The sequence below is a fragment of the Eptesicus fuscus genome, chromosome 9 (genome assembly GCF_027574615.1).
Source record: "Eptesicus fuscus isolate TK198812 chromosome 9, DD_ASM_mEF_20220401, whole genome shotgun sequence".
Classification (NCBI taxonomy): domain Eukaryota; kingdom Metazoa; phylum Chordata; class Mammalia; order Chiroptera; family Vespertilionidae; genus Eptesicus; species Eptesicus fuscus.
The window spans coordinates 102,077,625-102,103,836 of record NC_072481.1 but is presented as its reverse complement, the minus strand read 5'-3'; the positions used below and the strand labels follow the sequence as shown (position 1 = coordinate 102,103,836).

Genomic DNA, 26,212 nt, shown 5'->3' with positions numbered 1-26,212 from the left:
GCCTTCTTCTCTCAGCTCAAATCTTGTACTGGAGCAGAGTTAAAGCTGCCTAAGGCCACGCCACATGACCAGTAAGAGGTGGTGGCTTAAGAAAGGGGTTCCCATAAATCAGCTGCCAAGAGTGTGAAGGCCAATCCCGCTGCCTTTCCCCTCCGCTGGGAGCGCCCACCACCCCAGGCCTTGGAAAGCTACATTTCCAAAACTGCACACTCCCATTCCACCACAACAAAGCTTTCTCAGGGCACACAACATAGCACCCTCTTCCCCAGTCCCTAGAAAAACAGCACTACCAGGCTGGAGGCTTCTCCCCCAAAGAGCCTCCCACAACCCCGGGCCAGGATGCCTCAGACCCCCTGGTCCCCTCCGGGCACCTGAGCGCTCTGGTTTGGAAGCGGGGGAGTCAGAACCCAGGGCAATTTTCAAAAGCCCAGGAGAGTCCAGACTGCTGGTAAGGTGAACCTCACCCACTCACCACCCAAGTCCTGTAACACCACAGCCAGGCTGGCCACTTGAAGGGGCTGCAAGTTTCAGTGTTCCCTGCAAGAATCAGTGTTCTCTGCATCCTGGCAGCTGGGAACGAAAGGCAACCCCCAGCCCTCTGGCAACCCTGTCCCTCCTGAGTTAGACATACACACCCTGGGATTTCTGTTTCCTGTGCAGAGAGAGGGAGAAATGGAGGATGGAATGGGGGGGACCATGAGGCAGTAGGGTGTGGCGATTCGTGGAGGGAATGGGTAAGGGCTGGTTAAAGTCACCTCTCTGCCGGGACAGAGTCTGGTTTAGGGGCAGCGGGCCTGCCCATCGCTTTGTTGTCGGCATCCTGGTCACTGGCGTGCACCCTGCGTGCAAGCACGGCCCCCGAAATCATTTCAACCGGCCAAGAGGCCTTTAACAGCCCCAACCCCTTGGCAGAGGAAGAAACTTGTCCACAGGCACTCCGGTGCCAGGTGCTGCCGTTTGTCTCAGGACCATTGTAAAAGCCAGAATAATGATGATCATTAAATAAAAGAATTAATAGTACTTTGTTTTCTTCCAAGTCTTTGGGAAAATGTAATTCAAGTTTTCGATTGATCTGCCAACATTTATAATAGCCTGTGGCGAAGTGGGTTGTGTGGGGAGATTGGTGCTCAAGGTGGGGAGTACGAGGAAGGTGTAGAGGTGCTCTGCGGGGAGGGGGGCAGTCTGGGGACCCGGGTCCCTGATGCCATTTGCGGGGCTGCGGCACCCTCCCGCCCGCTGCCTGTGGGTGCAGTTTCCATGACAACGGGCAGCTGCTGGGCAGGGTTCAAGCCCAGTTCCCAGGGTGCCACTTCCCCAGCCACCAGCCAGACTCCCCCATCTGTGGCTCCGGCCTCACCCCTTTTGGTGTCACTGCTTCGTCCTCCCCTTCCTCCCGGTCCCCAAACTACTGGGGCCAGCCAGTGGCAGCAGCTCTTGGGGATTGGCGGCGTGAGCGTGGCTTGACGATGGCGGCTGGGGGGATGGAGGTGTGGTGGCTGGACCAGCTGGCACTCCCATCTGCTGTGCGCCCACCCCCACCCCCACCCCTGACTCGGGGCTTGGGAGGCTATGGTTTACATGCTGCCACCTCCGCAACCCTGGCCAAGCTGCTGCCCACCGTGTTCCCCCTTCAGCTCTCCTCCTGTTGGGGGCTGATTGGACTGGGCTGGCACGGGGGGAGGCGCGGGAGGATTGGGGGCGGGTATGGGGGGGAGGGCCCGGATCAGGCTGGTTGGGTGCCACAGTGTGCGTCATAGCCACCAGTCATTCTGGTCGTTCCATCGTAAAGGTCGCTGGGCTTTTATATATATAGATTACATGATGGTTTTTAAGTAAGAAGAAGGGGTTAGAGGGAAAATTGTCAGTGGATATATAGCCCTTTTCAAAGTGTGTTCTAGCTGCTATAACCAGATTTGAAGATCTTTCTGATTTCCTTTGATTCTCTCAGGTATCATCCCAGAGGAAGAAAATTCCCATCCCTGTCTCTCAAAGCCCTCTGACTATTTAAGGGTAGTACCACTCTATAGATAGCTGCATGGGCTAAATCCTAAACCTTTAAACTAAAGCATAGTACATTGAGTGAGTTAGTATGCACAGCAAATTTAAATATTCTGGTGGCCAGTTTAGGAAAAATAAAAGGCAAACTTTAATCTGACAGGATGGAATTTTTTTAACTAAATATTTTGGGGGTTTTCTGATTATAATGATTCATCTTATACATTAATTAAATAAAACGTATTGAGGCAGAGTGTGATATCAGCAGATATCATGCTCTAAAGACAATGGCCTGTCTTTAAAAAATTATGTCATAATGAAAATATTCTTTTCTGTTTTCAGTGATTTTCTGGCTGATCAAGCTGCATGTTATATTCAGGCAATACAGTGGATTTTGCACTATTACTATCATGGAGTTCAGTCCTGGAGCTGGTGAGGGAACACAAAAACAAATGTTTTGATTTTTTAACAATGGTTAATTCTATTATAGTCTCATTTGGGGATGTCTTTTCCTTTTATTTCTATTTTTGGTGGTATTTTTTAAAAGATTGGTAAAGCCAAGTTTAAGGGAAATACAGGTAATCTCTTCCTATATAAAAATACTTTTAAAAAAGACGTTTGTATAACGAAGATACTCTCAGCTCTGGCAGATGTCCCATAATAAAAGCTCTATGTTAATCTAAGGATTTAAAATTCTTTATCATGATGAATCAAGACTGATAAAGTCTTTATCATTATTGGGTTTGAGTGATTTTTATGTGGAGTTGTTCATTATGTTCTTTTTTATATATATAATAGATATATTCTTATTGATTTAGAGAGGAAGGAAGGAGAGAGAGAGATTGAAGCATCAATGATGAGAGACAATCATTGATGGCTGCCTCCTGCATGTACCCTACTGGGAATGGAGTCTGCAACCCAGACATGTGCCGGGACTGGGAATCAAACCATGACCTCCTGGTTCATAGTTCAACACTCTACCACTGAGCCACATTGGCTAGGCAATGTTCATTATATTCCTTTTCACATTTTGTGTGTTTGAGAAAATTTTTCTATCAGGAATAATTATTGAGGAATGGGTTATTTGAATGTTAGATTGAAATGGTACAGGAGAAAAAAATTATTTGCTTTTCCTGAAAATAGTAATAATTTTCATTTCTCTTATGCTTCCTATTCCAGCAAGTACCATCTACATTTCCAAATTATCTACCCAAATAGAAAAATAAACAAAGCAGAAAATGCATGGGAAAGTAGAGACTTCTAAGTGTTTTATTTTCAGAGCACCTCTGCTAAGTTTTATTTTAAAGCATCACATAGTAAAACCAACCAAAGCAGGATAATGTGACTAGTTATGATTTCACTTACTAACAGCCTTTAAAAAAAATGTTTCCAATAACTGACCTGATTCTCAGGAACTCTTTGAAGAGTGTTCTAATGACAAAAATCTTTGATTTGTCATTTTTTAAGAGGATGAGTCTGTTATTCCTATTATTGTATCAGTAGGAAGGCCTAGCACTTAAAAAACGTGTTCTCATATAAACCTCACAACTATTTAAATTAAGTGTTGTTCTCTGCCTTTTGCAGATGAGGCTCAAAGAGATTAAATAATCTTTCTAAGATCATACACACAACAAAGAATCAAGTTCAAGCCTATCTGATTCCAAAGTTTATACTATTTTCCATTATTCTACATGCCATTCTGCCTCTTAAAGTTTTCCATTCTTTTGAAATATGCCATAATTGTGGAATATAAAAATATTTCATTTTTGAGCATTCTTAGTCAAACATTAAGAACATTGAACTTTTTTTAAAAATTGTACATGCAAAGCTTTCTAAAAATATTTATACCTGTAGTTAAAGATGGGAAGTTATTATTTACAAAAATAGTTGTATGATTGATAAACATTTTAATCCTTATCAGAAACATAGTAATATATGTATACTAATTTAAATATGAAAGTTCTTAGAGCTGACTAATAAAAGCCATATGAGCTCAGATTCACTGTTCTCTTTGTCCTATGGCAAAGACCCAGGCCCACATGAGACTATTGAGAGTCTTCTGACTACCTCATTACTTCATTCTGAGAATTTTTTTTATTGATTTCAGAGAAGAAGGGAGAGAGAGAGAGAGAGAGAGAGAGAGAGAGAGAGAGAAACATCAGTGATGAGAGAGAATCATTGATTGGCTGCCTCCTGTACGCCCCACACTGGGGATCGAGCCCACAACCCAGAGATGTGCCCTTGACTGGAATCGAACCCAGGACCCTTCCGTCCGAAGGCCAACGCTCTATCCACTGAGCCAAACCAGCTAGGGCTCATTCTGAGATTTTATTGATTGGAAGATTCGTACTTTACATTTGGGGAACTAAAACACTGTGTATATACTTCAATTACATTGTACATTCCAGTTTTGGAAATGAGAAGCTGTACTTTAAAAATTAAGTAAATATAAAATTTGTTGATGTCTTTGACCCAAATTTTCCAAGGTTACTGATTTCTTATATTTAAGTGGTAGAAGTATTGGTGATAGTCTTTTTGTTTAGAATTATTGTTATGTGTTATTATAATATGGAGACATATGTACTTAATATTGACCTGTTTCATAACATTGCCAATTTTTTAAAACTCAGTTTTGTTTTATAGGTATTATCCTTACCATTATGCACCTTTCCTCTCTGATATACGCAACATCAGTACACTCAAAATCCATTTTGAACTTGGAAAACCTTTTATGCCATTCGAGCAACTTCTTGCTGTACTTCCAGCAGCTAGCAAAAATTTACTTCCTACATGCTACCAGGTGGGATTTAGAATTAAATGTTTTTATGTTCTTTTTAATATTTGGGAGCTCTTCTTCCAAACCTGGAAACATAGAACCCGAATAGCTAAATATATTTTTATTTTTAAATACAGTAGTTCTTAAATATTTCTGATTAAAGTTAGCTTTAAATTACTTTGAAAAGTAATTCTGACTTAAAGTTAGCTTTGTTTTAAAAATGCAAGCAAACTCTATAAACCATTTAGTGCATAGCTTTTTCATTTTTAGCACCTCTATCCAAATCTTCAGTTTGTCTCTGCACTGATGACAATAAACTGAGACAGGAAAAATCTGAAGCCATCTACTTTGTCCAAACATTTGCAGATTTATTCCTGTACTTTTACCTTCTACTATTGGAGTAGGTATGGTTCTGATAAGTCATTTCTCTCCGTTTATGTTTGGGTTTTAAGCATTTCATTTATCGAATTGTGGAATGAAAGGCTTTTCCATGGTTAACATATTTCACACAACACGGGGGAGATATTTAGGGGCGATTGAGTTACCAGAATTATGCTAAGCCTACAAAGCTGATTCTGAGCATAAAAATCATTTAGTTCTAGAGTAGGGGTGGGGAATGTTTGGCCCAAGGGGTGCATAAGGCTCATGAAATTATTTGGTCTGGCCCTGCCAAGGCATTAGAGGTGAGTTAAATGCTTGACCACATATAGCCTGCTAATTTTTAAGTTTATAATTTTGTATGGCCCACGAATGAAGTTATAAATATCCAAATGGCCCTTAATAAAATCAGATGATTAGGGCATGAAAGTAAATTATTTAATTTAAGATTAAAAATGGAGGACTATTGAAATAAAAACAGAATTTAGGTAGAACTGAAGAGTGAAAAGACAAGATAGAAATAATTAAATTAAAATTCATAATACAGATAGTTTTGCCACATGACCACTGGAATGGAAAAGTAATGAGTAGCAGTGAAGTTAGAAGTATCATAGGTGAAAATCAAAATATAGTATGTTGCAACATATCTAGGACATAAAAATTTTGTAGTGCTTTGCTTAGCAATTTTAAACTAACATTTGAGGAAATACTATAAATATATTAACAAAAAGCTATGTTGATATTCTTAAATCTCTCTTTTACTACTTTGTCTTTCCAACAGCATTTGATGACCAGTGAGGAATCACCCATTATAGAATATTATCCACCTGATTTTAAAACGGACCTAAATGGGAAACAACAGGAATGGGAAGCTGTGGTCCTGATACCTTTTATTGATGAGGTCAGTGCATGAAAGATTTACATACACACATACATTCTTTCTTTTTAATATATGTAACGTGTTGTTTTTAATTGATCTTAGGGAAGAAGGGAGAGGGAGAGAGAGAGAAAATAATTGATGAGAGAAAACTTGATTGATTGGCTACCTCCTACATATCACCTGCAACCTGGGCATGTTCCCTGACCGGGAATTGAACCAACGACCTACTGATGCACGCACAGGTCATCCCCTAAGCACTGAGCCACAGCTGCTGGGCTACACATATATTCTTTCTTTTTTTAATTCTTTATTGTTTAAAGTATTACATGTAGTATTACATATGTCTCCCTTTTCCCCCATTGACCTCTCCCTGACTACTCCCACCCCCAGCACATGCCCTCACCCCCCTATTGTCTGTGTCCATTGGTTATGCTTATATGCATACATACAGGTCCTGTGGTTGATCTCTTACTCCCCCCTCCCCCTCCCCCACCTTCCCTCGAAGTTTGACGGTCTGTTCAATACTTCTCTGACTTTGGATATATTTTTGTTCAGCAGTTTATGTTATTCATTATATTCCACAAATGAGTGAGATCATGTGATATTTCTCTTTGTCCAACTGGCTTATTTTGCTTAGCATAATGCTCTCCAGGTCCATCCATGCTGTTGCAAATGGTAAGCGTTCTTTCTTTTTTACAGAAGCGTAGTATTCCAGTGTGTAGATGTACCACAGTTTTCTAATCCACTCATCTGCTGATGGGCACTTAGGCTGTTTCCAAATCTTAGCTATTGTAAATTGTGCTGCTATGAACATAGGGGTGCATATATCCTTTCTGATTGGTGTTTCTGGTTTCTTGGGATGTATTCCTAGAAGTGGGATCACTGGGTCAAATTGGCAGTTCCATTTTTAGTTTTTTGAGGAAACGCCATACTGTTCTCCACAGTGGCTGCACCAGTCTGCATTCCCACCTGCAGTCGTTTGTTGATTTGTTGATGATAGCCGCTCTGACAGGTGTGAGATGGTACCGCATTGTCATTTTGATTTGCATCTCTCTAATGATTAGTGACTTTAAGCATGTTTTCATATGTCTCTTGGCCGTCTGTATGTCCACAATCGAAAAGTGTCTCTTTAAGTCCTTTGCCCATTTTTGATTGGATTGTTTATCTTCCTCTTGTTAAGTTGTATGAGTTCCCTGTAAATTTTGGAGATTAAACCCTCATCGGAGATGACATTGACAAATACGTTCTCCCATGCAGTGTGCTTTCTTGTTGTTTTGCTGATGGTTTCTTTCGGTGTGCAGAAGCTTTTTATTTTGATGTAGTCCCATTTGTTTATTTTCTCCTTAGTTTCCATTGCGCTAGGAACTGTATCAGTAAAGATATTGCTATAACATATGTCTAATATTTTGCTGCCTATGGCTTCTTCTAAGATTTTTATGGTTTCCCATCTTACATTTCAGTCCTTTATCCATTTTGAGTTTATTTTTGTGTATGGTGCAAGTTGGTGGTCTAGATTCATTTTTTTGTAGGTAACTGTCCTATTTTCCCAACACCATTTATTAATGAGACTGTATTGATTCCATTTGTATGCTCTGGCCTCCTTTGTCAAATATCAATTCAGCATAATGGCTTGGCTCCATTTCTGTTCCATTGGTCTATATACCTGTTCTTGTGCCAGTACCAGGCAGTTTTGAGAATACTGGCTTTGTAATATAGCTTGATATCTGGTATTGTGATCCCTCTATCTTTGTTCTTCATTCTCAAGATTGCTGCAGCTATTCAGGGTCTTTTTTTATTCCATACAAGAGGGACAAAATTTGTGCACTCAGGGGTATCCTTCCGCCTGTCCTGTGCCCTCTCGCAGTCCGGGAGTCCTCAGGGGAATAGGCCCAAGGGGAGCGAGCCTGAGCCATTAGTCAGACATCTTTAGCCCTGCCACAGAGGCGGGGGAAGCTCCGGACACTGCCGCTGTGTTCGCCAGCTGTGAGCCCAGCTTCTGGCTGAGCAGCTTCCCCTGTAGGAGCGCACTGACCACCTGATGGCAGCTCCTGTGTTGAGCATCTGCCCCCTGATGGTCAGTGCGTATCACAGCGACTATTGTTCCACCGTTTGGTTGATTTGCATATTAGCCTTTATTGTATAGACTAGAGGCCCGACACACGAAATTTCAGGGCCATCTTCCGCAGCTGCCCGCAGCTCGCCCCACCACTCACCTCCAGTTTCCTGTTCGCCATCGGGTGATCGGTGCCTGATGTCTGGGGGAAGGGACCGTGAGGTCGGCTGTTCCCACCCCCTCATGGGCCCCACCCCCGCCGAGGGTGACCATGAGGCGATGGGAGCCTGCCGGCCGGGGAAAGTGACCAAGAGGTGGTCAGTGTGCCTCATAGTGACTGGTCCAGCAGTCGTTCTGGTCATTTTGCCGTTAGAGTCAATTTGCATGTTACCCTTTTATTATATAGGATAGAGGCCTGGTGCACGGGTGGGGCCCAGCTGTCCCGCCCTGAATGGGGCCCCTGATGGGGGTGAGGTCCCCACTGGGGGATGGGCCAGGCAGAGCAAGGGGCCACAGGGTTTTCAGGCTGGCCCCACCCCCAATTAGGGTTGGGATCCCCGCTGGGGGGTGGGGCCAGCCTGGGTGAGGGGCCATGGGTGGTTTTCAGGTCTGCCACGCCCCTGATCTGGGTGGTGGTCCCCAATCAGGGACGGGGCCGGCCTGGGAGAGGGGCCACTAGGGGTGTGCAGGCTGGCCACGCCCCCGATCGGGGTGGGGGTTTCTGCTGGGGGGCGGGGCCAGCCTGGGCTTTTAGCTACTGAGGGTTTTCAGGCCAGCCATGCCTCCAATTGGAGTGGAGGTCCCTGCTGGGGGGCGGTGCCAGCCTGGGCCAGGGGTCTCCAGGGTTTGCAGGCCAGCCACGCCCACGATTGGGGTTGGTATCTCCACTGGGGGGCGGGGCCAGCCTGGGCAAGGGGCCGCTGAGGGTTTGCAGGCTGGTCATGCCCTTGATTGGGGTGGGGGTTCCCGCTGGGGCGGGGCCAGCTTAGATGAGAGTCTGCAGCCAGTTTGCAGGCCATCCACGCCCCAGGTTTTGTCAGGAAGGATGTCCGGAATGTCATCTGGAAGATGTCCGGTCTATCTGGTCTAATTAGTATATTACCCTTTTATTACTATAGATAGTTGAATTTTTGGAGAGTTTGTTCTAGGTCTGTGAAGTATGACGTTGGTATTTTAATGGGGAGTGCATTAAATCTATAGCTTGCTTTGGGTAGTATGGACATATTAATGTTGTTGATTCTACCAATCCATGAACAAGGTATATTCTTACATTTGTTTATATCTTCCTCTATCTCTTTTTTTCAGTGCCGTGTATTTTGCCATGTACAGGTCTTTTACCTCTTTATTTAAGTTTATTCCTAGGTATCTTACTTTTTTGGTGCAATGTTAAATGGGATTGTTTGATTTGTCTCTGTGAATTCATTATTGGTGTATAAAATAGCCATAGCCCTAGCTGGTTTGGCTCAGTGGATAGATTGTTAGCCTGCAGATTGAAGGGTCCCAGGTTTGAATCCAATAAAGGGCATATGCCTGGGTTGTGGGCTCGATTACTTGTAGGGGGCGTGCAGGAGGTAGCTGATCAATGATTCTCTCTCATCATTGATGTTTCTTTCTCTCCCTCTCCCTCTCTGAAATCAATCAAAAAAAGAAAAAAAGCCATTGATTTCTGGTTGTTAATTTTGTATTCTGCTACATTGCCGAATAAATTTATTAAGTCTAATTGTTTTTTGATGGAGTCTTTATGGTTTTCTATGTACAATATCATGTCATCTTCGAATAATGACAATTTTACTTCTTCTTTTCCAATTTAGATACCTTTTATTTCTCTTCTTGTCTAACTGCGATGCTAGCACTTCCAGTACTATGTTGAACAGGAGTGATGAGATTGGGCATCCCTGTCTTGTTCCTGTTCTTAGGGGAAATGGTTTTAATTTTTGCCCATTGAATATGATGTTAGCTGTAGGATTGTCATATAAGGCTTATTTTATATTGAGGTACGATCCCTCTATTCCCACTGTGCTGAGAGTTTTTATCAAGAAAGTATGTTGGATTTTGTCAAATGATTTTTCTACATCAATTGATAGGATTATGTAATTTTTATCTCTCAACTTGTTTATGGGAGCTATCATGTTTATTGATTTGCAGATAATGTACCATCCTTACATATATCCCACTTGGTCATGGTGTATGATCTTCCTAATATAATGCTAGATCTGATTTCCTAGGATTTTTTTGAGGATTTTAGCTCCTATGTTCATCAGAGATACTGGCCATAATTATCTTTCTTTGTATTGCCTTTATCTGGTTTTGGGATTAGGGTAATGCTGGCTTCATAGAAAGAGCTTGGAAGTGTTCCTTCCTCTTGAATTTTTGGGAATAGTCTGAGGAGGATAGGTTTTAGTTCTTCTTTGAATGTTTGGTAAATCTCCCCTTTGAAGCCAGCTGGCCAGGGCTTTTGTTTTATGGAAGTTTTTTGATGACTGCTTCAATTTCCTCCATAGTTATCAGCCTATTCAGATTTTTTTATTATTCCTGATTGAGTTTTGGAAGGTCATATTGTTCTAGGAATATATCCATTTCTTCTACGTTGATCAGTTTGTTGGAATAGAGTTGTTCATAGTATTTTTTACAATTCCTTGTGTTTCTATGGGGTCTGTTGTTGCTTTGCCTCTTTCATTTGTGATTTGGTTTATTTGGGTCCTCTCTCTTTGCTTCTTGGTGAGCCTGGCTAGAGGTTCATCAATCTTATTCTTTTAAAGAATCAGCTCTCGGTTTTACTGGTCTTTTGTTTTTTCTCTAGATTATTAATTGTTATTAATGATAGGTGCTTGTGTGTAGCCATTTTGATCTTTATTATTTCCTTCCTTCTTCTCACTCTGGGCTTTTCTTGTTGCTCTCTTTCTAATTCTTTAAGTTGCAGTGTTAGATAATTTATTACCAGTTTTTCTTGTTTATTGAGGTAGGCCTGTATTGCTATGAACTTCCCTCTCAGGACTGCTTTTACTGTGTCCCTTAGATTTTGGATTGTTGTGCTTTCATTGTCATTGGTTTCCAGGATGTTTTTTATTTCTTCTTTGATCTCTTTCATAACCCTTTCATGTTTTATAACATTCTGTTTAGCCTCCAAGTGTTTGAATTTGTTTAATTGTTTTTATTGTAGTTTATTTCTACTATTATGCCATTGTGATCTGAGAAGATGCTTGATATGACTTCAATATTCTTGAATTTGAAGAGACTTTGCTGTTGTCCCAATATGTGGTCTATTTCTGAAAATGTCCCATGTGTACCTGAAAAGAATGTATATTCCGTAGCTTTGGGGTGAAATTTTCTGAAGATGTCGATTAAGTATATCTGATCTAATGAGTCATTTAGAATTGATGTTTCTTTGCTGATTTTATGTCTGGAGGTTTTATCCAGTGATGTCAATGGGAATTATAGTCCCCTACTAGGATTTTATTGCTGTTGATCTCTCCTGTGATATGATCCAGAAGGTTTTTTTATGTATTTGCGTGCTCCTACATTGGGTGTGTATATGTTTACCTGTTATATACTCTCACTCCACCCCCCACCACTGGTCATTGGTGATTTAATTATTTTTTCTCAAGAAAAACTATTTTAAATATGATAATGTTACATGCAGTAAACACCAGTTATTCAAGAAAAATGATCTTACATTACATGCAATAAACATTAATATTTCAAGAATAAAATGATTTTAAGGATAATAATATTACCAAACTAACATAGTATGATATCACAAAAGGTGTAGGAAATATTAAAAATCTCCAAATAACACGATTACTTCTATTATATTCTAGAATATCCCCCCCCCCGCTCTATTTTTGTTCATCAGTTTATGTTGTTCATTATATTCCACAAATGATTGAGATCGTATGATATTTATCTTTCTCCAGCTTGCTTATTTCACTTAGCATGATGCTTTTAAGGTCTTTTTTATCGGATATGAGTATTGCTGCTCCAGCTTTTTTTTCTTTTCCATTTGCATGGAAAATTTTTTTCCATCCCTTCACTTTCATCCTGTGTGTGTCTTTGTTTTGAGGTGGGACTGTTGTAGACAGCATATAGTTGGGTCAAGTTTTTGCATCTATTCAGCTACACTACACCTTTTGATTGGAGCCTTTAATCCATGTACATTTAGGGTTATTATTGAGAGGTACTTATTTACAAACATTTTAATTCTGAATGGTTAAGTTTCTGTTTCTTCTCAGCAATCCCTTTAGCATTTCTTGTGATGCTGGCTTGGTGGTGATGAATTCCTTTAGCCTTTTTTTTTTTGGTCTGGGAAGCTCTTTATTTGACCGTCTATTTTGAATGATAGCCTTGCTGGATATAGTAATCAGTCTCAGATCCTTACTTTCCATTACCTTGAGTACTTCATGCCATTCCTTCTGGCCTGTAGAGTTTCTGATGAGAAATCAGGTATCAGCCTGATGTGAGCTCCTTTGTAGGTAACAATTTTATTTTCTCTTTGTCTTTAATTTTTGGCATTTTAATTATGATGTGTTTGGGCATGGATCTGTTTGGGTTCTTCTTGTTTGGGGTTCTCTGTACCTCCTGAACTTGTGTAACTTTTTCCTTTACCAGGTTAGGGATGTTTTCTGCCATTATTTCTTCAAACACCTTCTCTGTGCTTTTCTTCCTTTCTGCCTCTCTGGCACACATGCTATTTGAATATTGTTACATTTCACATTATCCCACAGCTCCCTTAAGCTGTCGTCTTGTTTTTTAATTGTTTTTTCTTTTTTGTTCTCTGAGTGGTATTTTCAGCTCTGTCTTATAATTCACTGATTTGATTCTCAGTTTCCCCCAATCTGCTTTGTATTCCTTCCAATGTGTTCTTTATTTGTGTTATGTCATTCTTTTTCTCAGACTGTTCTTTTTTCATAGTTATTATATCTTTTTTCATACTGTTGAGCATTTTTAACATCATTACTCTGAACTCCATTTCATATAAACTTCTTATCTCTGCTTCATTTATCTCTTCTGGAGAATTTGCTAGTTCTTTCATTTGGGGGTTGTTTCTTTGTTTCCTCATTTTGGTTCTTTGGGGTGTGACTTTGTTTTAGTAGATCCTCTATACCTCTCAATTTCTAGTGCAGGACAGTGTTAAAGGCTGTTTCTGACTAATTGGATCAGGCAAATACTCAAAGCCTCCAGAAACTGACTCTGTCTACAGATTAATAGGATTCCAACTGAAATTGCCCCCAAGCAATCTTCCTCTGGTGTGGTGAGAGTTTTTTCAACAGGGTAGGGCAGTTGCTTCCACCTGGAGGCTAATTGTTACTGTTAATCTCTTAAGTGGCCTCAGGGCAAGGTGTTTTTCAATAGGGTGTGTCAGCTGTTTCCCCCCCCCCCCCCAAGCAAGGCTTATTTCTATGTGGGAAAGATGTCCTCTGTTGCATGAGGGAATGACTCAAACCAGGAAACTTGGTCTGCTTTATGAGCTCTATCCACTGAGTCCCCAGTTCTGGGTTCTACTCTCACAGCTCCAATACACTTCACCCTCCCTCTGCCAGAGCACAAGGTGGGTGGCTCTACAGGGAATTTGTATGTGTTGTCCCTTTAAGAGGGTACCCGAGCTTTCAGCTGCCAATCTCTGGCAGACAGCACCCCACTGCTTTTCACAGCTAAATGTTATGTGGGTACCCTCCTCTGTTTGGAGCTCTCTGCTGGGGAGTCCAGCTTAGGGATTAGATCCCAGAGTTCTCAGTGGCACACCCCGCCCCCCCCAGCTGATATATCTCACAGCAACTTCAGTTGCTGTCTGTGGTTACCCATCCTGCCCTTTTGAGATTCCACCCCGCCTACCAGTCTCTATTCGGTCTCCACCTTCAGAACTTGGGTATCAGGGTTTTCTCGAGAGAGTGTTCCATTGATTATTCAGGAAGCCTTTCCGTGTTTCAGTTGTAATTCCAGCTTGTTCTTTATTAATTTTTGTTTGTAGAGAGGAAGGGAGAGGGAGAGAAAGATAGAAACATCAATGATGAGAGAGAATCATTCTGATTTATATACTCTTGTTATAGTATTATGAAGTGGCCTCTTATGGCATTCACTTTGAGGTCTATTTTGTCAGATATAAGTATTGTTACCCCAGCTTTTTTTTTTTTTTTATCATTTTCATTTGCCTGAAAAATATTTTTCCATCCCTTCACTCTCAGCCTGTGTGAGTTCCTTGCTCTGAGGTGGGTCTCTTGTACACAGTATATATATGGGTCATGTTTTCTTACCCATTCAGCCACCCGATGTCTTTAGATTGGAGCATTTAATCCATTTATGTTTAAAGTTATTATTGATAGGTACTTGATTGTAGCCATTTTTATTCTTTTATGCCTGTGTTCCTTCTTCCCTTTCTATTTCTTATTTTTACAACAGTCCCTTTTAGCATTTCTGGCTTGGTGGGGATAATCTCACTTAACCTCTTTGTCTGTTAAGCTCCTGATTTCCCCTTCAATTTTGAATGTATATAGAGTATTCTTGGATTCAGTCCCTTGATTTTCATCACTTTGTATCATTCATTCCATTCCCTTCTGGCTTGATGTGTTTCTGTTGAGAAGTCATTTGATAATCTAATGGGAGATCCTTTGTAGGTAACCCTCTGTCTCTCTCTTTCAGCTTTTAAGATTCTCTCTTTGTCATTAATGTTTGCCATTTTATTTATGATATGTCGATGTGGGTCTTTTTGGGTTCATCTTGTTTGGGGCTCTCTGTGCCTGTGTGACATTTTTCTTTCACAAATCAGGGAAGTTTTCGGTCATTATTTCTTCAAGTAGGTTTATAACCCTTGCTCCTCTTCTTGTCCTTCTGGCACCCCTGTTATATGTATGTTACTTTGTTTAATGTTGATCCAAAGCTCCCTTAGGCTCTCCTCCTGCTTTCTATTATTTTTCTCCAATTGCTATTCAGATTGGGTGTGTTTTTCTGCTTTATCTTCTAACTCATTAATTCAGTCCTCCTCTTCTAGTCTGGTGTTGGAACCTTCCATTGTGTTCTCTATTTTAATTATATCATTTTTTATTTTCTCTTGATTCTTTCGTAAGTTGTTGATTTTCTCTTTCAGCTGATTTAGGAATTATATGGTCCTTACTCTGAATTCTTTTTGTGACATATTGCATGCCTCTGTTTCATTTAGTTCCTTTTCTAGCGATTCCTCTTTTTCTTTCCTTAGGGGGTTGTTTCTTTGTCTCCCCATTTTTGCTATCTCTTTCTGTCCCTGGGCACCCTTCTTGGAGTTTGAGAGGTTGTAGACCCTATCAGGGCAATGATCTGGAAATCGTTAGACCAGAGCTTGGGCCTGCCTTTAGTCTCATGTCTTTATTGTCTCTACTCTGAGTTGTATCCCCTTCGACCACATATCTGGTCCCTCAGTTGTATGCTTCAGACTGTTGGGATGGTGGGAGCACATTCACAGTTCCTCTGGGTGCTATACCCTGTGAGGACCCAGAGCCCTCTGGCATGTAATTTTCTGTGCAGCCCTGGTGCCCATGTTACGGTGGCACCATAGGTTCCTCTGGCAGAGCACTTGCAGTGCAGTCCTCTGGCATCTGGCTGGTCCCACTGGCTTGGTCTGGGTCACCCCTGCAGGACTGTACCAGGGGCTGTGCCGAAGCAGGTGCAGGTTGCTCTGGGTCACACAGTCATATCTCCTCCTCTCTGGCCTGAGGTGGGGCACACACTGGGTTACTCCAGGTTGCCTCAGCAGCAAGACCCTGGGATCAGGATGGACAGTTTCCAGGTTGCTCTGGGTTGCACAGTCCTCTCTTGTAGCTTGGAGTGAGACATGCACTAGGTTGCTCCACTTCACCCCTCCTCAGTGTGGAGCTGGGGCAGGTTGCCCACGTGGCTCAGTCCATGCTCTCTTGTTGCCTGGAGTGACGTATGCATTTGGTTTCTCTGGATGGCCTTGGCAGGACTGTCCTGGGGGCCAGTGGGGACCAGGCACAGGTTTCTCTGGGTCACACAGTCAGAACTTCCCTGTGGTCCTGAGTAAGGTGTGTGCTATGTTGCTCTGGCTCGCCCCTCCAGGGCTGTCCTGGGGGCTGGGGTGGAGTGGGGACTGGTTGCTCTTGGTTGCACATTTTGCACTCTCCTGGAGTGGGACATGCCCTGGGTTTCTGTGGGTTGCTCTGGGTTGCTTCAGCAGCACGTCCTGGCACTGGAGGTGGAGCGGGCACTGGTTGGCTCCAGGTCATGCTTTCAGCATGGTTCTGGAATCAGGGGCAGGGGCGGGGCACAGCAATCCCCCTGACTTGTATTCACTGTGGGGTCTTGAAGCCTGGTCCTATGATGCAGGGTCCCAATGTGCTGGTGAGAAGGCGTCATATGGGAGCTAACTCTGACTGCTCGCGCTCCCTGCAGATATCTGGTAGCCTGCTGGAAGGTACTATGCCACTCACTGCCAGGGCACGGTGGTGGTTCCAGGCGGGTTATGGCTGCCAAATCCAAGTAGCGTTCTCGAGGTGTCCTCTGCCCTTCTTTATTGAATGTTGTCTCATCAACTGTGTCTAATTTGTTCATTCAGCTACACATAATATTCTTAATCTGAGATTATTTCACATAAGTTAATGAGCAAGGGGTTTATATGACCATTTATGTTTTTATTAATGAGATTTAACTACTCTCTTTATTATGTGCATCAAAACTTCTAGCTATACTAGTTATAAGAAAACTGGGATGGCTTTACTAACATTAAACAAAGCAGACTTCAGAACAAGTATTCCCAGAGATCAAGAAGGTATATTTCATTCTGATTAAAAAGTTAGGTCAGTTCATCAGGGAGACATAAAAACTCTAAATGTATTTATACTTAATAATAGACCTTGCATACATGAATCAAAACTGTCAGAATTGAAAGGAGAGATAGACAAATCCATTGTTAGTTATGTTGAAAATCTCAGTACTTCTGTCTGAGGAATGGATACAACAAGAAGACAGAAAATCTATGAGTATAAAGTCTTAACACTAAACCTATTCACCCTCATTAATATTTATAGAACAGTATTCACAAGAACTACAGAATACACATTCTTTTTAAGTGAATAAGGAACATTCACCAAGATTATTTGCTGAGACATAAATCAGTTCTCTATAAATTTAAAAGAGTTGAAATTATAGAACTTCTCTAGCCACATGGAATTAAGTTAAAAATCAATACAGATATCTGGAATATCTGCAAACACTTTGAAGTTAAATAACACACTTCTAAATAACCCATGGATGAAAGAAGAAATTAAAAGGGAAATTCAAAAACATTTTGATTGCATAATAATGAAAGCACAGCATAATCTGTGTGATGACCTTAAGCCTGGATTTAAAGGGAGATTTATGTTTCAAATGCTTATTATACTAAATAAATAATTCTAAATAAATTAGGTAAGCTTTGTTCCATAAGAAGCTAGAGAATAAAAGCACAAATTAAACCAATGTAAGCAGAATCAAGTAATAAAGATAGGAACAGAAATCCATGGAAAATGGATAAACAACAGTAAAGTTAAGGAGACCAAAAGTTGGTTCTTTTTAAAGGTTAATAACATTGATAAATCCTTCCTATGGGATCATGGAAGTTGGGGAGTAGACAGAGAGTGGGAAAGAGAACACATAAATTGATAATATTAGGGGTTAAAAATAGAGACATCCTATAGATTCTATAGTTAGTATAGGACAGTTTAAAAATTTTGTTAATTTAATGCCAACAAATTCACATGTAGGTGAAATGAGTACATCTTTAATGAAAACAATTTATCAAAACTGAAAGATATGTAAAAATCTAAGTAGTCCTTTATCTTTTAAAGACATTTAATTGATATTTAAAAAACATTCCACAGAGAAAATCCTAGGCTCATTTGTCATCACTTATGAATTCTATCAAACATTTAAGGAAGACATCATACCAATTTTACACAAATTTTCAGGAAATAGAAGAGGGCAGATCACTTTCCAGTCCTATATAATGAAAGGGTAATATGCAAATTAACCCTAATAGTAGAACAACTGGTCACTATGATGTGCACTGACCACCTGGGGGCAAACACTCAGCGCAGGAGCTGATGGTCAGTGCACTTCTAAAGGGAGAGTGCTGCTCAGCCAGAAGTCGGCTCATGGCTGGCCAACACAGCGGCGGTGGTGGAAGCCTCTCCCACCTCCACGGCAGCGCTAATGATGCCCAACTAATGGCTTAAGCTGCTCCCCGAGGGAGCGGGCCTAAGCTGTTAAACATTCCCTGAGGGCTCCCGGGCTGCCAGAGGGATGTCTGACTGCCAACTTAGGCCTGTTCCCCCAGGGAGTGGACCTAAGTCGGCAGGTGGACATCCCCTGAGGGGTCCTGGTCTGCAAAAGGGCGCAGGCCAGGCTGAGGGACCCTCCTGAGTACACGAATTTTCATGCACTGGGCCTCTAGTATATTATATTGGACCAGCATAATCCAGATACTTAAACAAAGAAGGTATTGTAAAAAAATTACTGATCCTTATTTTCTTACAAGTAGAAGTAAAACTTTTAACAAAATAAAACCAGATGTGCCTCAGTAATGTATTAGAATAATACTCATGACCAACTGGGATTTATTTTAGAAATATAAAATTGATTTACAATGCAATTTGTTATATTGTCAAAATTTAACACCCAATTTTATTTTATTTTATTTTTTTAATATATTTTTTATTGAGGTATTATATGTGTACATATCTTACCATTACCCCCCCACCCTAACACCCAATTTTAATAGAAATGTTCAACGAACTAGGACTAAGATTAAACTTCCTCAGTCAGATAAAGGTCATCTAAAAAAAAAACAACAATCTGCTAACAGCATATTTAATAGTAAAAGACTAAACATTTTCTCTGTAAAGTCAAAGATAGGGTAAGGTGTTTATTTTAAACTCTTCTCTTTAATACTGTACTGCACTTCCAGTGTATTAAATCAATAAAAAGAAAGCGATGCAGATTAGGGAGAAAGAATTAAAATTGTTTTTATTTGCATGTGGTGTTTTCATGTATGTAGAAAATTTAAGAAATTTTAAAAAATGATACTATATACAGTAAGTAAATTTAGCAAGGTCACAGGATGTAAAATATGTACAAAATTCATTTGTGTTTCTATGTACTAGCAGCAAATATTATTGTCAAATACAAAATTTTAAAAAATAAATAGAAAAGTTTAATTCTACATATCTATAAATTTAAAAAGTGTAAACTATCTACACTGAAAACTGTAAATAGTGTTGGTAGGCTGAAAGCTGAATAAGTGCTGGTTGGGGGAGAAGGTTATATCACACTCAAGAAATAGAAATAGAAAACTTAATATTGTTAAGATGTAACTTCTTCCCAAATTAATCTTTAGACACAACATAATACCAATGAATATCCCAGCAGATTTTTATGTAGAAATTGGAAATTTGATTGTAAAGTTTTTATTAGATTGCAAAGAATCTAGAATGACTAGAGCAATCTGTAGAAAGAACTATGTTTCGGACTTTTATTATCTGATTTCATGAAGCTGTAGTAATTAAGGCAGCATGTTACTTGCACAGCAATAGATAAAATGGATCAGTGGAATGTAATAGAGTCTGAATGTAAAACTATCCTTTTCCAGTAAGTTCATTTTCAATTATGCCACCAGAACTATTCAATGGGTAAAGAAAAAGCTTTTCAACCACTGGGGCTGGAACAGCTGTCTATATATGTGGAAAGAATTAATTGTGATCCATAGCTCACATCATACAGAAAACTTAATCCAAATACATCACACCTCTAAATATAAAGGCTACAAATGTAAACTTTCTTGAAGTAAACTTAGGAGAAAATCTTAGACCCAAAATGAACTAACCATAAATAATTGAGAAAATAAATATCATTATAGTAAAAAAATTGCTTTTCCAAAGATACTGTTAAACAGTCAATATGTAAGCCAAATACTGGGAGAATTTGTAAAACATATGTATACATAGGACTGGTATCCAGAGTATATACCAGTAAAACTCTTCCAATTGAATAGTAAGAAGACAGAACCCAATTTTTAAAATAGGCAATATATTTGAAGGGCCATTTCACAAACCAGGATATACAAATAGCCAGTAAGCATTTAATGAAAAAAAGTCTTTAGCATCAGTAGTCATCAGAAATCTCTAAAGTAAGACCATGTTGAGATAACACTGCACTTATACTCTCAGAAGAATAGAGAAAAACTAAAATATTGAGTCACAATACCAGATATTGGCAAGATTATGGGGCACTTGAAATTTTTATACATTGATGGTGGGAGTATAAAATAATACTAATAATTTCATATACGTCTGAACAGTTTCTCATAAAGTTAAACGTAAGGTACCCTAGGACCCAGCAATTTCATTTGGGTATGTACCAAGAGGGGGAAGGAAAACAAGAATGTTCCCAAAAAAGTACTGTACAGAGTATGCATAATAACTAAAAACTGGAAACAATATTCATTAACAGACTGGCCAAACAAATTGTGGTGAATGTATACAATAAAATACTACTCAGCAATAAAATAAGAATAGACTGCTGATAAGTGCAACAACATGGAAGAACTCAAAACATCCTAAGCAAAAGAAGCAGGACACAGGAGATTAACCTTTTGCACTCGGATGTCGAGTGTGACTCGACACGATTAGCATCAGTAGCAGCTCAATGAAAAAAGCAAGTGAGTGCAAAGGGTTAAAAATGGTGACAGAGTTAGTGGAAGCTACACTGACACTCTCCCAAAACCAAACTGGAAATACAACTAAAATACAGAAAAACCACCATAAGAAATCATCCAAAGACTAGCTGGAGAGAACCCTGATAACCAAGAATGGAAAGGGGAGACCGCATAGAGACTGGTAGGAAGTGCTGAGACATAAAAGGGGTGTCTAGACTCCCACAGACAGCAGCTGAAGGTCCAGGGGGTATCTTGGCTGTGGGAGCTAAACTCCAAGCTGGGCTCCCCTGCTCAGAGGACCAGAACCGAGAAAGGTGCCCATAAAACGCCTGGCTGTGAAAAGTGGTGGGGTTGCTGTTTGCCACTGAGAGACAGCTGGAAATACAGGCACCCTCTTAAAGGGCCAATGCACAAAATTTCCTGTGCAGCCACTAGCCTGGGTGCACAAAAAGTTTTGTGCGTTGGAGGGCAGAGTGGACTGGAGCTGTACAAGGAGAGTTGAGGTTTTGGGGGCTTTGGGGTTGGAGCTCAGAGGGCAGCCACCTGCTTTCCTGAGCTGAGTCATTTCCTCGATTTGCAGAGTACATCTTTCTCCCACAGACCTTTGTTACCCAGGCGGTTTTGGCCTGGGGAAAAGATAGTGGCCAAATCCTATTGGAAGACCTCTGACTCCACCCTGTTTTCTATAGCTTGAGGCTAATCAAGGCTAATAACTATCAGAATGTAGGCAGAGGTGGATCTCTGGGGGCTTTGAGTCTTTGCCTGATCTTCTGAGCCTGGGGCTAGGAAAATAAGACCCTGGTGCATACCTTGCTCCTTTCCAAAGGCATCCAGCTCAAGCAGAGGGTGCTACAGCTGTGGATTTCTCATAGCCCCAAACAGGTTACTCAGGGCCAATCAGAAAGAGCATCTGGCATTGTAGTACACTAGAAATTGGTGGTCGTAGCAGATTTACTGAATACAAAGACACAAACCAAAACAGGAAGCCAGAATGGGGAGAAAAAAACAACCCCCAAATGAAAGAACAAGAGAATTCTCCAGAAAAATAATTAATCCAAATGGATATAAGAAGTTTATCTGATATAGAGTTCAGAATAATGATGGAAAACATGCTAAACAGCCTGAGAAAATATAGTGTAACTATGAAAAAAGACCAGTTGGAAGTAAAGAATGACATAACAATAACACATTAGAAGGGATACACAGGAGATTAGGGTAAGCTGAGGATCAGGTCAGTGAATTAGAAGACAGGGTAGAAAAAATCAATCAAAGAACCAAAAAGAATAAACAATTACAAAACAGGAGGACAGCTTAAGGGAGCTGCACGACATGAAACATAAATCAGTTCTATCAATAATAACTTTAAATATAAATAGATTAAATGCTCCACTCAAAAGACTTAAATTAGCTGAATGGAGTATCCGGAGGAGAAAAAAAGTGAGCAAGGGATAGAGAATGTGTTTGAAGATATAATGGCAGAAAACTTCCCTACCCTTCTGAAGGGAAAAGTAACATAAGCCCAGGAGTCACAGAGAGTCCAAAGCAAGAGGAATCCAAACAGGCCCACACCCAGACACATAATTAAAATGCCAAAAATTGAAGACCAAGAGAGAATCTTAAAGGCAGCAACAGAAAAGCAGTTTATTTCCTACAAAGGAGCTCCTGTACGGCTATCAGCTGATTTCTCATCAGCAACTCTACAGGCCAAAAGGGAATGGCATGAGCTATTCAAGGTAATAAAAAGCAAGGGTCTGAATCCAAGATTACTATTTCCAGCAAGGCTCTCATTTTTAAAAATGGTGAAATAAAGAGCTTCTAAGACAAACAAAGGCCACAGGAGTTTATCAGCAACAAACCAGCACTGCAAGAAATGCTAAAGGGCCTCCTGTAATGAAAAGAAAAAGAGAAACCTAGACATACAGAATTAAAATGGCAATAAATAAATACCTATCAATAATAACCTTAAATGTAAATAGATTAAATCAGTGATGGCGAACCTATGACACGCGTGTCAGCACTGACACGCGTAGCCATTTCTGATGACACACGGCCGCTGAGGCAGCCGCATGACAAGGATGAAACATTTGCGAAATAATGTTTTTTCCTCAAAGTGACACACTACCCGAGTTATGCACAGTTTTTTGGCCAAGTTTGACACACCAAGCTCAAAAGGTTGCCCATCACTGGATTAAATGCTACAATCAAACGATTTAGGTAGCTGAGTGGATACAAAAATGTGACCTAATTATATGCAAAAAAAAGAAACCCACCTAAACAAAAGACTTGCAAAGGATGAGAGTGAAGAGATTGGAAAAACTTTTTCATGAAAATGGAAATGAAAAAGAAAACTGGGGTAGAAATACTCAGACCTGACAAAATAGACTTCCAAATGAAGGCCATCACAAGAGTCAAGATCACTACATAATACTGAAGGGATTAATCTAACAAGAGGATATAACTGGTAAACATATATGCTCACAATATAGGAGCACCTAAGTATATATATTAAAAAAAACTTCTAGAAGATTTTAAGGGAGAAATCAACAGCAGTGTAGTCATGGTAGGGGACTTTAACACTGCTGACTTCACTGGATAGATCTTTCAAACAAAAAATTCACAAGGAAGCAGTGATTCTAAATGACACTGTATTAGATAGATTTCATTGGCATTTGTAGAACATTTCACCCCAAAGCTACAGAATAAACATTCTTCTCAAGTGCCCATGGGTCATTCTCAAAGGTAGACCACATGTTAGGACACAAATCGAGTCTCTCCAAGTTCAAGAAGATTGGAATCATATCAAGCATCTTCTCAGACCACAATGTAATGAAATTAGAAATCAACTACAGTAAGAATACTCAAAAATATTCAAACATGTGGAGGCTAAACAGCATGTTATTAAACAATGAATGGGTTGCCAACAAGAGCAAGAAAGAAATCAAAAACTTCCTGGAAGCAAATGAAACTGAACACACTACAACCCAAAATCTCTGAGACACAACAAAAGCAGTCCTGAGAGGGAAATTCATAGCATTACAGGTCTACCTCAGAAAACAAGAAAAATTAATAATAAATTATTTAACCCTACAACTTCATGAATTAGAAAGAGAACAAGAAAAGCCCAGAATAAGTAGAAGGAAGGAAATAATAAATATTAGAGCAGAAATAAATGACAAGAGACTAAAAAAAAAGTACAAAAGATCAATGAGATTGAGAGCTGGTTCTTTGAAAAGATAAACAAGATTGGTGAACCTTTAGCCAGACTCACCAAGAAACTGAGAGGAACCAAATCAGAAATGAAAGAGGAAAGTAATAACCACCACCACAGAAATACAAATGAGTGTAAGAAAATATTATGAACAACTGTATGACAACAAGCTGAACAATTTGGATGAAATGGACAAATTCCTAGAAAAATAGAATATTCCAAAACTGAATCAGGAAGAATCAGTATCTTGAGTAGGCCTATAACAACTGATGGAATAGAAGCATTAATTTAAAAAAAACTCACAGCAAACAAAAGCCCTGGTCTGTTTGTCTTCATTGGGAAGTTTTACCAAACATTCAAAGAAGAACTAAAACCTATATTCCTCATACTATTCCAAAAAATCCATGAGGAAGAAACACTTCCAAGCTTCCTATATGAGTCTAGCTTTATCCTAATTCTAAAACCAGATAAAGACACTATGAAGAAAGAAAATTACAGGCCAATATCACTGATGAATATAGCTGCCAAAATACTCAATAAAATACTAGCTAATTGTATCCAACAATACATTAAAAAGATCATATACCATGACCAAGTGGGATTTACTCCATGATGCAAGGCCAGTAAAATGCTCCCAAATCAATAAATGTAATATATCATGTAAACAAATTGGAAGACAAAAATCACATGATCGTATCAATAGATACAGAAAAAGCATTTGACAAAATCCAACATCATTTTTTTTTCAGAGAGGAAGGAAAAGGGAGGGAGAGAGAGAGAAACATCAATGATGAGAGAGAATCATTGATCAGCTGCCTTTTGCATGCTCCATACTGGGGATTGAGCCACAACCCAGGCATGTGCACTGACTGGGAATTGAACCAAGACCTCCTAATTCATAGGTCAATGCTCAATCCCTGAGCAATGCCAACCAGGCCAATACCCATTTTTGACAAAAAACTCTCAGCAAAGTGGGAAATGATGGATTATGCCTCCACATAATAAAAATCATGTGTACCAAACCTACAGCCAACATCACACTCAGTGGGCAAAAACTAAAACTATTTCCCCTACAAATAGGAACAAGACAGGGATGTCTGCTTTTATCACTCTTATTCAGCATAGTTCTGGAAGTCCTAGTTATACTGATCACACAAGAAGAAGAAATAAAAGGCATCCAAATTGGAAAGGATGAAGTAAAACTGTCTTTATTCACAGATGATATGATATTGTACATAGAAATCCCTAAAGACTCCACCAAAAAACTACTAGATTTAGTAAATGAATTTGGCAATGTAGCAGGATACAAAATCAACACCCAAAATCTATGGACTTTCTATATACCAGTATAAAATTAATACCCATAAATCAATGCCATTTTTATGCACCAATAATGAAATCTCAGAGAAACTAAGCAAAAAATTCTATTTACCATTGCAAAACAACAAAAAAATATTGATATACTTAGGAATAGACTTAACCATGGAGGTAAAATACTTGTACTTGGTACTTGCACAAAACAGGCATATAGACCAATGGAACAGAACAGAGAACCCAGAAATCAACCCAAGCCATTACGCTCAATTAATTTTTTACAAAAAAGGCAAGAACATACAGTTGAGTCAAGACATTCTCTTCAATAAGTGGTGTTGGAAAAATTGGACAGATATATGGACAAAAATGAAACTAGACCACCAACTTACTCCATACACAAGAATAAGTTCAAAATGGATAAAAGACAAATGTAAGTTGGGAAACCTTAAAAATGTTAGAAGAAACCATAGGCAGCAAAATCGCATACATCTCTCGTAGCAATATGTTTACTGATACATCTACTAGGGCAAAGGAAACTAAGGTGAAAATAAACAAATGCTACTACATCAAAATAAAAAGCTTCTGCACAGCAAAAGAAATCATCAGCAAATTGAAGAGAGAACCCACTCTATGAGAGAACATATTTGGTAATGTTAGCTCTGATAAAGGGTTAATATACAAAATACTTAAGGAACCCTGCGGCAGACGGCCTAGGGAAGGGAGGGAAACCCTGGCCAGCAGCAGGCAGCCAAGGGAAGGGAGGTAGGCCCCAGCTGGCGGCAGAGGCAGGTGGCCAGGGGGAAGGGAGGGAGTACCCAGCTGGCAGCCACTAGGGACCCTACCACTGCACGAATTTCATGCACTGGGCCTCTAGTATCCGAATAATGGAATGCTACTCAGCAGTAAGTATTGATATAAACAACTTGGATGAAAAA

At 40.0% G+C, this 26,212-nt stretch overlaps 1 protein-coding gene across 1 annotated transcript in view; it reads left to right on the top strand.

Annotated features, from left to right (window-relative positions):
• XRN1 (5'-3' exoribonuclease 1) overlaps positions 1-26,212 on the top strand; it is a 228,198-nt gene that overhangs the window by 59,887 nt on the left and 142,099 nt on the right. Inside the window, exons 13-15 of the mRNA XM_008158575.2 lie at positions 2,338-2,427; positions 4,639-4,795; positions 5,931-6,050. Coding sequence (XP_008156797.2) covers positions 2,338-2,427; positions 4,639-4,795; positions 5,931-6,050 — 367 coding nt within the window. The remainder of the gene's footprint in view (positions 1-2,337; positions 2,428-4,638; positions 4,796-5,930; positions 6,051-26,212) is intronic.